This window comes from Ipomoea nil, unplaced genomic scaffold (assembly GCF_001879475.1).
Source record: "Ipomoea nil cultivar Tokyo-kokei standard unplaced genomic scaffold, Asagao_1.1 scaffold0188, whole genome shotgun sequence".
Taxonomy (NCBI): Eukaryota; Viridiplantae; Streptophyta; class Magnoliopsida; order Solanales; family Convolvulaceae; genus Ipomoea; species Ipomoea nil.
Genome location: NW_017616616.1, coordinates 2682965 through 2697930, shown reverse-complemented (window position 1 = coordinate 2697930; position 14966 = coordinate 2682965). Strand labels below are relative to the sequence as shown.

Sequence of the window (14966 nt, the reverse complement as noted above, 5' to 3'; positions counted from 1 at the left end):
GTGTACACTAGATGAAGTTGCCTTTTCAGATCATTCCCATATTTATAAGTAGCAGAGAATATGGATTTCCAAATTATCTTTTATCATTGAATGTGTTAAAAGTTCTTGGTGTTGTACAGTTTCATTGAATACATTGACTGGATACTGTTTTTGTAGGGGGAGCTGCTTCCATAAATGAAAATAGTTATTAACAGAATATTTCATTACTTATGTCAATTTTGGTTGGGATGGAGTTCGAACCTAACACCTTCATTATGAAAATCGATGAGTAAGTTAAGAATAAGAAATAGTTATTAACAGAATATTTCATTACTAAAGTTTACACTGACGGAATACAAAGGGTATTTAAGAAAAATAAATAATATAATAGATGGTAAAATAGAAAAAATAATAATAATACTAAAATCAGAATAATATGAACCATTCATTTCAACAAACAATTAGTGTGAACCGCATGCCAAAATGACGTCGTCGAATTTTATGAGTTAGAATAATGTACATTATGTGTTAGAATAATGTACTTTATGTGTGGTAGAATAATGTACATTATATGTTAGAATAATGAAACTTTTGGGTAAGATAATATATTTTTATAAATTAAAATAAGTACATTATGCGTAAAATAATTAACATTATGAATTATAAAAATATACATTACAGCGAGCCACATGAAAAAGAATTGCATGAAACAAAGTCGTTTTCGGACTGAACCACGGTCCATGCAATAACTATTGCTTGTTGATTAACTGGGCCATTTATAAGGAATGGGCCGATCCATGATATAACGACCGGTCAGCTTGTTCTCTGATCCCAAGTTCCAACCATTCGAAAAAAAAAAAAAAAAAAATCTCCTTCCCGCCAACTATACTAACGGTTCTAACTTCCAAGATTCCCATTTTACCCTGCTACCGAAACTAACTACTCTATAAAGGAGCCGGAGGCCAGAGCTCCTATTTTTCAGTTACGCTCTGATATCTTCCTTCCACACAGAACTTCGCTCTTTCTTCGTCTCTGCGGATTCTGCATAAAGAACGGATCAGAGTAATTAATTAGCAGACACAAATGAATGATATAAACACTTTAAATGAATTCAAGAATTAATCAACAATAAAAGGAAAGAAACACAAACAGTAACCATCAAATACTAATCCTCAAGAACATGGAGAAAAAAAATACAGAATAGCATTCAATAATCACATATATAACTGCTACAATAATATATTTTCCACAAATTCACAAACAATCAACATTGAAGAAATTACACATTGTCTAACTATTATTTTACTTCATGCTTATCAACATTTTCTCGAGCAGCATTTGTGCATAATCAGTATAGATTCCACAAATTCAAAGTTCAAAACCGTAATATCTTCTGAAAGAAACTCTGTCTTGAAATATATATACTCAGCAAATTAGAGGTCAAAAAACAGAAAGAGAATATATACAATTATACAACTGACATAAATGTAAACTGCGTATATGCATAGTTGCAAACGTATACATAAAAAGAGATCAGAGAGAAAGCAAAGTATATTACTTCGGCGAGGATATTGAAAGTGTCCTGAGAGAAAGCATCCAAGTCCGTTAAGTTTTCGAAGTTGAAGCACCGACGGAAATATGCTTTCACAGCGGCTACTGCACGGAGTATCACGGCGGGGAGAGGCATTTTGCAGAATCCGCAGAGACGAAGATGGAGTGAAGTTCTGTGTGGAAGGAAGATATCAGAGCGTAACTAAAAAATAGGAGCTCTGGCCTCCGGCTCCTTTATAGAGTAGTTAGTTTCGGTAGCAGGGTAAAATGGGAATCTTGGAAGTTGGAACCGTTAGAATAGTTGGCGGGAAGGAGATTTTTTTTTACTTTTATCTTTTCCTCGAATGGTTGGAACTTGGGATCGGAGAACAAGCTGACCGGTAGTTATATCATGGATCGCGGTCAAAACGACACCGTTTCTTAAAGTAAAGAAATGACGTGCCGTTATATAAACGGAGAGTGTATTTTTTGGTGTGTTAATTACCAACTGAAACTACCCTATATCTAAACTGACACAATAGTATGTCAAAACCGACACTACCTCACGTATTATTTTATATATTATCGAATGAAACTGCAGTTATATCAAAATGATATTGTAGTTGTAGTGAAATGAAACTGAGTGTATAGTATATAAAATGAAACTGAATAACATTTCACATATTTGAGTGTATTGTGCAATGAAGCTGTAATTATATCGAAATAATCATGTAGTTGTGTTTTAATGAAACTATAGTGTATTTAAAATAAAATTAAATAACATTTTCACATATTTGAGTGTATAAATGTCGAATGAAGCTATAGTTATATCGAAATGAAACTGTAGTTGTGTTGAACTGAAACTGCAGTATATACAAAATGAAAGTGAATAACAGAGTTACTTTTTACGAAACAACGCGAAACGGGTACCGTTTCTTTTCATTAAACAAAACGACGTCGTTTTGAAGTTCGACGCATAATCGATTATGCACCACGGTGGACAATATAATTTGCTCAAGCTGACACTTTGGTCTTATTAGCTGCTTCGATCAAATTGGGCTGGGAAACTAAGATGTCATGGATCGGGCCATTCCTTATAAATGGCCCAGTTAATCAACAAGCAATAGTTATTGCATGGATCGTGGTTCAGTCCGAAAACGACATCGTTTCATGTAATTCTTTTTCACGTGACTTGCTGTAATGTACATTTTTATAATTCATAATGCTAATTATTTTAAGCATAATGTACATTATTTTAATTCATAAAAATACATTATATTACCCAAAAAGTTTCATTATTCTAACATATAATGTACATTATTCTACCACACATAAAATACATTATTCTAACACATAATGTACATTATTCTAACTCATAAAATTCAACGACGTCGTTTTGGCATGTGATTCACATTAATTTGCCACCAACAAGAGGAAAGAGGTATAATATATATACAAACCTAATAAGAGCCAATAAAGTTAAGCCGTTGGTGTAATTGTTTGTTGAAATGAATGGTTCATATTATTTTGATTTTAGTATTTTTTTTTTCTATTTTACCATCTATTATATTATTTATTTTTCTTAAATACCCTTGTATTCCGTCAGCGTAAACTTTAGTAACGGAATATTTTGTTAACTATTTCTTATTCTTAACTTATTGATTTTCATAATGAAGGTCTTAGGTTCGAACTCCATCCCAACCAAAATTGACATAAGTGTTAAACATATACATACTATGAATATATTAGAGTGTATTAAAAAATACGTACAATATACAATTTGACATGGAATTTGGTCAATTAATTAAAATCACGCATTGGGCATTGATGAAGGGACACACCTAATTTAAAAGGGGTATTTGGTAAATACATGTTAGTTGATTGGTTAGTGGGTTTGACTGGTTGAAAACATTAGCTGATTGTAGAATAGTGTTTGGTAAATTAGCTGTTAGCTGATAGTTGATTATATGCAAAATACTTTATCAAAAAGCTGATAAGAAAAGCTACTTTGAGTAGCTTTTTGAATTTTAGCACTTTAGAGCAATAATAAGTTGTTACAAAAAGTTTATTGGCTGATAAGCTAACTATTAAACCAAACAGGGTCAAAGTATATATTCAACATATTATGAGAAACTATGTCAATTATCATTGTCTTTTGGCGGAAAGAATATTTGGTTTTGTTTTTTTAAGGTGCACTGCACCAAAACACTAAAATTGTAGTGGATCACAACATGTGATTATATCAAATCAATAATTCATTTCTGGCGAAAATAGCAACAAAATGAAGCATGAGTCACGCCAATTAATAGGATTTTATGTGGCAAAAACTATGCTTGGGTATTGTCCAGTGATGATGCTTCCCTCTAAAATTGCTATTGCACCAATTAATCCAACATTATTTCTGTTAAGTTATACTTATGAATTTTTGAAATATTTACTTTTATGAAAAAATTGATAATCTTAAATTGATATACGACAGGAAACTGAATGATACTTTGATAAATTCTAAAACACTAATTTAAAAATAAACATTGGGCATTGAATTATTCGCACAATGCACGTGTGATAACTAGTAATTGTATAGAAACTTGGGAGCATGTTGTTATGGGATTTCGACAAAAAAATATGAAATGGTACTTAAAAATATTCTTCTCATGTTCTTCCACCCGAATCTCATACTAAATTGGTGATACTCATCTCTGAACGATTTGTGGTGAGATTCTAACCATTACTCGATCTATCACTTAAAAAGCATTTTATAGGATGTTTGGTATGAAGGAATTACAATTCTATTTCTACCAAATTCTATGGAATTTACAATTCTATTGTGTGGTTGAAAGAAATTGCAATTTTATTCCCTCTAACCATGAATTTGCAAATCCTAAGCCTCATCATAATTGCCATTCCACAACCAACGGAATTGAAATTCCAAAAACAAATGACAACTTTATCCTTTTTCCTCTTCTTATTATTACTAATCTTTTTTATACGTGATGCGCAAAAACATATGCCCAATATTTATATTTTTAAAAATAACTAATAAATTTTTACTAATTACAATTTTATTCTAACCTTATTATCCTTGGGACCATATCTCCTCTTTATATGCATTTTAGTTATTGGCTAGCTCATGTGTAAAAAAGGCTAACTAATTTCCACCAAATTGTCTATTTGCCTCTGCAGTCAGCTATCACTTACCACCAAACCACATGCAATAGATATAAAAAAGAGACCAAATTAAACCCTCACAAAATATACCTATAGTTTTTGTTTTTTTTTTTTTTGAAAATAATATCTATAATTCTATATGCTGGAAAAGGTGCCTAACAGGCAAAGAGAAACCATACCTTTTCAGACCGACCCCATGCGGCGCTTAGGTAGTGCTTGTCGTTGATGATCATCATGCATGCAGCCATGAGTGTAATAATTCTTCTTTTTTTAATCTTCCTTCGAAGCAATCTTGACCTTTTAGTATTCTTTAGTTATATACATATTACAAAACCATTAATTTAAAAGTAATTTGTTTTTATTGTTGTAGATGTCTGATCTCAATTAAGTAATTCTTTATATATGATAAAAAAAATTTAATACTATATTTGTATTATTAATAATTTTTTGATAAAGAAATGAATAATATAATATAAAAGAATAAAAAAGTGTATGTTTCTTTCTATTAATTGATCGTTGCAGTTGTACTGATTATGTGGTAATAATACAACAAGTTATCAATATGTTATATGAATGAGATGACGCGAGTCTTTTCCAGCTTAACTAGACGTTTTGGTTTCAAGTTTTGAAAATGAGTTACCTTACAATTTATAACGAAGTACTTTGTCACTCTTTGCAGGAGTTTTTATTCTAAATATATTCATTAAAAATTAGCTTAAGAAATCATAATGATCATCAATTCCAATAATATAATAATAATAATAATAATAATAATTGAACAAGTTGTCCAATCTCTTTCTAGATAACATTCAAACTTCAAAATACTTAGAATTGAGATTCCTAATGATTTATATGCATAGTTGATCGGATCAACACGCCCTAACAATTTTCATCATTGAACTTATTAATTCATTTTAAAAAAAAAAAACTAAATTCGAAATATATATTACTTAAATTTTTATTTTTTTGCTTAAATCATAAGGCATTGATGCTAAAAGTGAAAACATGATGTTAGGGGCATGTAGGGTCAAACCATTTCAATGAAGTAGTCTCCCCATCACACATGGTCGGCGGCCAAGCGACCACTAACTTTGCCAACATCCCATGTGAACGATTGTTCTTTAGATTTTCATCAATTCAAATTTTGATCACACAAAAATGAGTCCATATTATTATATTTTATTTTATTATTATATTTTATTCATTAAATTAAAGCAAACATTCCATTATTACTTCGCATTAATTAATTAATTACTGCAACTTTATCATTAAGTCTTGACCATCAATACTCGTATTGTCAAGATCTTGTGGTTTAATGACATTCGGGTTTGACTCTCATATATATGGGAAGTTGTGACTTGTGAGTTTGAGCTTCAGTAGAAGCGTTATTGGCTCTTTATGTTCCAGTGAATTGAGAAAGTAGTTATGAACAGATACTACATTGTAATAGAGTCAATAGAATTCAAAAAAAAATAAAAAACATATATGCACCATGTAATCAAGCATATACCATAATTGTCACTGAAATTTCATGTTATGCACATCGGAAGTATTATTCATATTCATATTCTTTTTCGATGACGAAGAAAACCTACAATTATATTACTATTTAAGAATATACATTTGATAATATTATTCTTGTAATAATTTACAAATCACAAATAAGAGATAAATCATTTTAAAAAGATTGTGTATATATAACGGACTCGACTAACATAGAGTTGTGAATAATGAAACTCATATTCATCACTATATGTAGTAGACCATGCATGTATGTTTATTGGGATAATAATAAATTTTATTTATCATTAAATTTGCACATATTCTAATCCTAAGCTAGTCAATTGATATAATTTGAACTTATTTTTATGAAAATTAGTTGTGTTTTACTTTTATTACAATAATATAATATATTATCGTAATGATAAAATATAGAGTTTGTAAAATATATTTTGAAACGTAACAACACCATATCACACTATTTATTGTATTTTACTAACTACCAAACCATCTATCACACTATTTATTGTACTTTACTAGCTACCAAACTATCTATAAGTAGGTAACTAGATTACAAATTAATTAAATAAGTAATGTTCTACAAAGAATTTATATAGTAGTTAAATAGAAAATTGGATTAGTTTTGTTAGTAATGGTTATATGTTTTTCTTTTTAAATACAATTTCAAATAATGTCAAAAATATTACATTTTTAATCTTTAACCCTAACACATCTTGTTTCTTAATCGATTTAGAGAATGATTAATGGATGAAATATTGTAAGAAAAATGACAAGAAAGAAAAGTATCGAAGTAGAAAGTGGTAAGTCTATTTTGTGTAATACTTAAATGATTAATCATTAAAAAATGTTTTTGAAATACTATGTAATTAGTTATATAAGCTAAGTAACTGCGAGTATAAAATATAAAAGATGATGATAAATAAAATAAGACGATAATAAATGTAATTATAGTAATGAATAAATATGCAAGTAGATGACATTGATAACATGATTATAGTGATATATAACAAAATAGATGATATATGATTATGTTTTTCATTAAAAAAAATTTGAAAATTGTTTTCAATTTTCAAAATAAAAAACTGTGTACTAAACATGTTTTCTATTTTTTATTATCAAAATTTTTAATTTTTATGAAAACTGAAGAAATTCTCTAATTAGTAAACGTGTTCTAATTAGTGTCTTAAAGGAGACAAGTTCAAATTTAGCCTTGTTCATAAAAGTAAAATTTCATCCATCAAAGTCTCATACTTCAGTTTAACAAAATAGTAAAATGATAAATCATGATAATTAGTCCACCTCATTTTAGATATAACTCACATATTGTGGCTATTATAATTCAATTTAGAATTTTGTTTATAATATAATTTACTAATGAAGAATTAATTGGGTTGCAAAAAAAAAAAAAAAAATTAATTGGGAAAAGGAAATAGAAATGCACGTGACTCTTTCACAGTTTCACAATGACGGGTACACGCAGTCACGCACGTAAGCAAAGTAGTGAGAGAATAACATCGCAGCGCTGCCTTGCGTCGTCGTCCCGCCCACTCGGTACTCGGTAGCAGAGCAAATACATTCTACAAAGCATAAATGCCGAAAATCTAGAGAGAGAAACTGAGTATATACCTCCTTCCTAGCTCCTACATATACTCAGCGATACTTATCAACCGCTTACATAATAAGCAGACGCGCGCGGAGTTAGAGAGAGGATCAGATATGGCGTTCTTGTTCGAATTCCAGATCTTGAGCACATAAAAACACAAAGGCGGGAATCGCGCATTTCGCGTCTGTAATTCGCGTTCCTGATTCGAATTCGCCGCATTGTAGATCGCCTCTCATTGCTCGAATTTTGATTCCGTGGAAAGAGAGAGAGAGAGAGAGATTATGTGAGTGAATGGACGAGAAAGGAGGAGGATCTTTCGTGGCGGTAAGGAGAATTTCGCAAGGCCTTGATAGGAGCAACACTTGTCATTCAGATTCTGGTTCGTCCTCTTCGGCTTTCTCTATCCTTTTTCGCCTAACAATTACTTTTGTTTTTTGTTTTTTTAAAGCGAAAATTATAGGAAAGCATACAAGTGATAAAACAGAAAAGTAGGTAAATAAATAAATAAAAATAAATTAAGATAAAATATCTCGTAGTTGACATTTCTCTCTACGTATCTACCTACAGTAGCTATTTGGTCTGTGCGGTATCTCTCTATGTCTCTTTCTCTGTGTCTGTAGATGTTAGATACTAGTTGTGTGGTGTCTCTAATTGATGCGAGCTTTGGATCTGTGAATTGGAAATTAGCTTGGTTCATGCCTAATTGCATTGACATTTGCGGTGAGTTTGCTATTTGCTATCCCCGGTTTCTGAATTTGAATTTCTGTTGTTTATTGTCGTTGTTGCCCTGAGGGGTTCGTTCTTATTTATTACTGACGAGAATGGTCAGATAGATTGCTTGCGGACTTGCTTTGATGATTGTCGACCAGGAGTTTTGCATCAGGATGTTCGTTGTTTAGCTGGTTAGAAGTGGTTCATGATATGTTTTCGAGTTGCTAGATTCTATGACACAAGTAGTTTTTGAGCACTTCTAGATAGTATTATATCAATGCACTTCATGTAATCTATGAATTCTGTGGATTTTCTTTTGGTGGATGGGTGGATCATGCTATTTAGTTGCTAAATTAACCTATAATAGAATTCCTTATATATATTTTTTCTTTTTAGTTCTAACAATGAAGTTATCACTGTCTAGTATGATGAATTGGAACAAGTTGATGTTGGTATCTAAAATTTTGGTGGTTTCCTTCAGCCAATTATTTTCTTTTGCCACAGCGGAGGTTGTAGCAGGATCTGCAGCATGGCTTGGCAGAGGGCTTTCATGTATATGTGCTCAGGCAAGAGAGAGTGATGCTCGCCCCTCATTTAATTTAACACCTGCTCAGGTATTATGATTGAGCCAATGAAGCCTAGGTTTCTTGTTTTTGTCAATGGTATTAATAATGGCCATAAAATACATCCTAGTATCTAGTTGTTTGCATTTGCTTACCCCAGCTTATTAGGCATTTTATTTGTATACATGATACATGATGGCCTTCTCTGGGCACTTCTCCTGATTGTGGTTGAACTTGTTTCTCACTTTATTCTTTGTCAAATGTGATCAGTTTGACGGTTACACAAGTGATTGCTTTTTATTATACTTTCAAATAGCAAGTAAACCAACCTTTATTAACAATTTAGATGTTTGCATTAGGGGTGCATCCTGGATTTTGAATGAGTTGTGGGGTGGGTTCACTTGTTAATATGAATATTCTCTAAAGCTTAGTGGTGGATTGGGGAACATTGTTACGGAATTTTTTGGTACATAATAGAATTTGTTATAAATGTTCGTAATATAGCTTAAATTCCAAAATGAGTGGGGGCAAGTGTCCGTGTTCTCATTCCATTTAAAATATTTGGGGCTAGTCAGGTTTCTAGAATGTGTGACATGCTACATGCATGCCCACATGAACAGACACACACATAGGAAGTCTAATATGTGTAATGCATATTTATAGATGATCATTTCACATGCTTTCACAAGTGCCATTATATGTGCTAGAATAGTCTGTCAAGTGTCTGTTTTTTCTGAATTACATGTTTCACTAGATATGCAATGGGTTTAAGGTTATGATGTTGACTGACTTTGGTGATGCCAGGAAGAGTGCTTGCAGAGGTTACAGAGTCGTATGGATATTTCTTATGACAGGTCAATTCCAGAACATCAGGTACACTTATTAACAATGCATGATAAATATTTAAACAGCTACAGAGTTGTACAGATATTCCCCATCATTATTGCTTGCTTTTCCTGGTTCCAACAGTCAGCTTTAAGGGCTTTGTGGAATGCTGCCTTTCCTGAAGAGGAACTACGTGACCTAATATCTGAGCAGTGGAAGGAAATGGGTTGGCAAGGCAAAGATCCAGCTACTGACTTTAGGTATATCAGCACTCTGCTGACTGTAGAAGTGTATTTGACTTGCTGCATGGCTAATTGGCTATTACTCTTTCTGAATGCTTATTTTAGTTGTGTTTATTGTCTTTGGTCTTGTTAGCTGGGCTACTTATAATCTTGATGATTTGTTGTTGTTTTTTTTTTTTTTTTTAGGGGTGGTGGATTTATATCCCTGGAAAACTTATTATATTTTGCTAACAACTTTCCGGTAAGTCCTCTCCAACTGTTATTCCTTCTCTTTTGGTGGATGATCTCCAGATTACTTGGAAAATTAACTTTTCATTTCATGTGTGTTTCTGACTCAAAACTTCACTTGGCTGAATTAGATTTATGGCCAAATGCTTCTTTTTCTCCAATCATTTTATGGGTTTGCAGTCAGTGTTAATGTTGCTTTTTGAATGTGAACCAATTCCTTGTATAATTGGGAAAATGTTTTAGAATGTTTTCATATTGAACTTGCTCTTTTACTCCAGGGAAATATGTGATTGATAATTGACTTCTCAGCCATGCAAGTCTTGATTAACTATTGTTATTGTTTCTGCTCCAGTAAAGATTTCCAAAAAGATGTTTAAATCAGTTTCCGACTTGTAGTTCCTTGTTCTTCCTAGACACAGAAGGTTGGCACTTGGCAGGCAGCCAGTGTTTGTCTTTGTCCTTCGTAACATTTGATCATCTTTAACTACATGAAGTGTATGTTTCTTCTTTAAGACACAAGTAGCTCTAGAGTTTGAAACTGTTAATGTCTGAGCATCTAAAATGATATTGTACATTGTTTGCCCTATCTTGGTCCTTGTCTTGTTTCTCTTCAGAATCTCTATAATGATTTTAAGTGTTGTTAGATCATTGTAGCAAAAAATAATAATGAATAAATAAATCAATAAAAGATCTTATCGTGAAGGAGGAGGATAATGATAGTATTGATCTAAAGTTAATAATAACTATATCAGGAAAGTAGGAAACTCTGGATTTTAAGTGATGTATGAACCAAACTATCATAGTGGCTTTGGAATGTATACTCTCAGTCTTACTGTTATGTTCTTTTATGAATTGTTACATGTGAGTCTTGGACATGTATAGTGTCTTCCCTTTCTACCCTACTTTTTCAAAAAGTCAATGTATACAATATGTAAGTATAGTACAGGTTTTAAGCTTAAGTAACTGAATTTATCTGTACATGTATACCATGATTCTTTTCTATTAATAATTCCCAATTTTTGCTTCCTGGTGCTATATTGCAGAATTCCTTCCAGGATCTTCTTCAAAAGAGGGAAGGCGACCGGTCCATGTGGGAATACCCATTTGCTGTTGCTGGTGTCAACATCACATTCATGCTTATCCAGATGTTAGATCTAGAAGCAGGTATAAGTTTGTGTTCTTTATGATTGTAGCTGCTACTCATTTTTTGGAAAACCCTTCTGTTTTCATGTGCATTCTATCTTGCACTTGTTGAATTATTTCACTCTGCATTTTAAAAGGTGTGAATTTTCTTCTAAAGTTCTAAGCAATACAAATTTTCATGCATGGTGAATTTGTGACTAATGATTACTTCAGTAAATTGAATTTTCTCATCTGAAATTTCTGAAACCACTCACTAGTCATGAAACTCATATTTGTATAAATGTGTAGACCATCCAAATGTATTCTAGGCTCCTTTGGGAAATTAGTGGATTCAATTATCTAATTTGTGTTGCCTCTGCAGTAAAACCTCGAAACCTGGTTGGAGCAACCTTCTTGAAGTTTCTTGCAGGTAAATATTGGAGTGTAGTTCATGGTCCTAATGGTGACTTTGCTTTTGCATAATTTCAATAACTTTGTGTGGTTTCTCTTCTTGTTCTTCTTTTTTGTGTGTGTGCTTTTAATTCATTTTATCCTTTTAACAGAGAATGAATCAGCATTTGATCTTCTATATTGTATTACTTTCAAGTTGATGGATCACCAGTGGCTTTCCATGCGAGCATCATATATGGATTTCAATGTATGTGCTTTCAACTTTTATGAGATTTGTTTGGGTTAAGTAGTTTCTTAGCAATCATTATTCATTAATTAAAACTGCATATGTGGTAGCTTCTGCCATTTATATACTTAAATTAAAAGTGGTAGTTTGGGTATAGCAGTTGAATAGCATACATAACTGTACTAGTTTGTTACTTTGAAAATAAGAGGTGCCTAGAATTACTTTAAACATGATCTGCATCCACCATGTCTTGTGATATATCTACACAATATAGAGGCCTGTACCAAGTTTGTTTTTGGCTACTTTTTATTCAGTCAGTCATGAAGGCTACGCGGAGGCAGCTAGAAAAGGAACTTCTACTAGAAGACATAACACGGCTGGAAGATTTGCCCTCTTACAGCCTACTCACTTGATAGTTTTATACTCTGCTGACATTCTAAAAGTGAAATCGGTTACACAACATGGCTGGAAGATCCGAAGATTTCCCCATGTACGGACAGTGAAATAGTTTTGTACTGCTGACAGTCTAGACGTGAGTGGTTTTCATTCGCAAAACATACATTACACGCGGCATTCATTGGTTGCAGTTTCCAGCTTCCAGGTTTCTCTACTCACGAGTTATTTTGACTGGATAGTGCTTGTTGTCAATGACACGTTTCTTCATCACATTCTTTATTACTCATTAGGTTCTTGTAATTGAGCTTGTGGCTGCTACACAAAAATGCTCCTCTTCAAATACAAATTGGACTGTTTTTCCTGATTCTTAGCCAATGGTTTGCCATGATTGAAGAATATGCACTTTGTGCATTTTGAGTAACCTAAATCTTACTCAACACATAAACCTATGTTAACATTCACAAGATATTCATGTTACTTTTGATACCTCTCTAGACTAGTCCTTAAGGTAACACACCATCATGAGCACCCTTACTTAGTTGTTGCATGTCACAATGGAGTGGATTTGAACCTGAGACCTTGGGCTGCCCATTGGCCATCAGTCTCTAGTGCTTTGTTTAAGCATTTTGGGGATTAGTGACAACCTAAAATCTTGGGGGTAGAATTGTTGAAGATTATAGTTTATTCTTATTAAAATAAGCATGTTTGAAGAGAAAGATACCAAAATAACAACGACAATACATTCTAGCATAACGTTTCTGCCATAATTTAAACCTCAGACTGTTGCTTGAAGACTATAGAAAGTAAACAAAACACAACAACTTTAAGAAACTCTTTCAAGTAGGAACCACAACAGGCAAGCCATTACTAAAGCTGAGAAATATCATCAGTTCTCATAGATCCAAGGGTGAAGCTCACTCCTCCATGCTGTAACACCTTCTGGGAACCAAAGGGCAATTTCCTTCCTTGCACTCTCAACTGCATCACTACCATGGATGACATTCCTGCACATAATAGTTTGTGTTACACAACAATTTGAACCACATCCATAAAAGGAACACGAGATGAGTTGAAAGGGAGTAAGTATATACCTCCCAATGTCGATAGCAAAGTCACCACGGATGGTGCCCGGAGCAGACTCCAAGGGGTTTGTGGCTCCAATGATCTTCCTGCCAGTTACAACCACACCCTTTCCTTCCCACACCATTGCCACAACAGGGCCAGAAACAATGTACTCAACAAGTCCATTAAAGAATGGCTTTGAAGACAAATCAGCATAGTGCTTTTCGGCAAAAGCACGATCAACAGTGATGAGCTTCAAACCTACACATCCATATATTCACAACCCACACACTCATTCAGATCAACAAAAAACAGCCCAGCCCTAATTAACTATTCATACTGAGAAACAAACCAGAACACTAAGCCAACAATCGAATATATAGATCCACAAACAACCTTAAATCAGTTTGTCAATATAAACCGACAATTCAAAGCCGACAGAAAGGAAGAGCATCAAATCAAAGAGCCATAAATCTATTACCTTTGAGAGAGAAACCTTTCTTCTCAAACCTACCAATGATTTCACCAACCTGAACCAAAACAACAACACGAAAACGCAATCAATTACATACACTACAGTACTTGTATTGCTCCTTTTCCTCGGACAAACAGTAAGTAAATGAAGAACGAAAACGAACCAGGCCGCGTTGGACACCATCAGGTTTAATCATGATGAAAGTCTGCTCCATTTTTGAGTCTTCTATGAAGCGAAGCTGCTACTGCGCGATGAAAACGTGGATGCGAGAGAGAGGCAGAGCGCAGCAGCGTAAGATTTTATAGTGATACTCAGCGGACAAATTGAAGCCCTAACCCAGCAGCCGCGGCGGAATATTCGATGTTGTGGTCCGTTTGTCCAAAACAAACGGTTTGGACATATTTTCAACGTCGGGCCGTCAGTCACAAGTGGAATTTGACAAATGTTTTCCTCTCCTTCTAAACATGTCATTTAATTATCATTTATTTTTTATTTTAGTCATTAATTTTTAATGTTATTTTTTTAATACTATTAACCCTATTACAATGCTCGAATCCACATCTTTTCATGTAGGAGTTCAATTTGGTACCATTCGACCACAAGGTATTAATATTTTTAAAAATGAAAGTTATTAAATTAAATTTTCAGATTTCGAATCATTTTCAATTGTAATATGTTGTTTTTCTAGAGATTAATCATTAACATTGAAGATAAATTTGAAAAGTTATGATCATTGTGTCAAATCATTTCTCACGCGAGAAACACAAAGCTCTAATATTCTTATTCTAGCAAGTAGCAACTATAATTTTATCAACAATTTTAATAGTTTATACGTAGAGAATTACTAATGGAAATAATTTAATATTTAATTTTTTTTTTTTGAGGACTACTAACTCTATTACAA

General features: G+C 32.9%; 2 protein-coding genes across 5 annotated transcripts; one reads left to right on the top strand and one right to left on the bottom strand.

The window, feature by feature from the left end:
* Nucleotides 1–7659: 7659 nt before the first annotated feature.
* LOC109182680 (ELMO domain-containing protein A-like) lies at nucleotides 7660–12945 on the top strand. Of its 4 annotated transcripts, none has more exons than XM_019332840.1 (10): nucleotides 7660–8180; nucleotides 8422–8521; nucleotides 9017–9126; nucleotides 9880–9948; nucleotides 10045–10160; nucleotides 10329–10383; nucleotides 11414–11534; nucleotides 11875–11922; nucleotides 12056–12150; nucleotides 12444–12945. In XM_019332840.1, exons 2-10 carry the CDS (start codon nucleotides 8422–8424, stop codon nucleotides 12540–12542), a joined length of 813 nt encoding a protein of 270 aa, XP_019188385.1. In that variant the 5' UTR covers nucleotides 7660–8180; the 3' UTR covers nucleotides 12543–12945. The 4 variants fall into 4 exon arrangements, with proteins under 4 accessions (XP_019188385.1, XP_019188401.1, XP_019188392.1 ...); XM_019332847.1 differs by lacking the exon at nucleotides 7660–8180 and having other exon boundaries at nucleotides 8315–8521; nucleotides 12444–12571; nucleotides 12602–12945; XM_019332856.1 differs by lacking the exon at nucleotides 8422–8521.
* A 251-nt stretch (nucleotides 12946–13196) lies between these two features.
* LOC109182730 (nucleoside diphosphate kinase 1) lies at nucleotides 13197–14373 on the bottom strand. Its single transcript, XM_019332899.1, has 4 exons — nucleotides 14226–14373; nucleotides 14069–14117; nucleotides 13617–13848; nucleotides 13197–13529 (listed from the first exon to the last, which is right to left on the bottom strand). The coding sequence occupies exons 1-4, from the start codon at nucleotides 14274–14276 to the stop codon at nucleotides 13412–13414; spliced, it is 450 nt and encodes a 149-aa protein (XP_019188444.1). The 5' UTR covers nucleotides 14277–14373; the 3' UTR covers nucleotides 13197–13411.
* Between the last annotated feature and the right edge of the window lie 593 nt (nucleotides 14374–14966).

Excerpts from the sequence above, each read along its gene's own strand:
- LOC109182680 (XM_019332840.1), top strand. The coding sequence starts at position 8,422 with ATGTTAGATACTAGTTGTGTGGTGTCTCTAATTGATGCGAGCTTTGGA. Across the intron at positions 8,522-9,016 it reads TAATTGCATTGACATTTGCG|CGGAGGTTGTAGCAGGATCT; the intron begins GTGAGTTTGCTA and ends CTTTTGCCACAG. Across the intron at positions 9,127-9,879 it reads TTAATTTAACACCTGCTCAG|GAAGAGTGCTTGCAGAGGTT; the intron begins GTATTATGATTG and ends TGGTGATGCCAG.
- LOC109182730 (XM_019332899.1), bottom strand. The coding sequence starts at position 14,276 with ATGGAGCAGACTTTCATCATGATTAAACCTGATGGTGTCCAACGCGGC. Across the intron at positions 14,118-14,225 it reads ATGGTGTCCAACGCGGCCTG|GTTGGTGAAATCATTGGTAG; the intron begins GTTCGTTTTCGT and ends GTTTTGGTTCAG. Across the intron at positions 13,849-14,068 it reads GAAAGGTTTCTCTCTCAAAG|GTTTGAAGCTCATCACTGTT; the intron begins GTAATAGATTTA and ends ATGGATGTGTAG.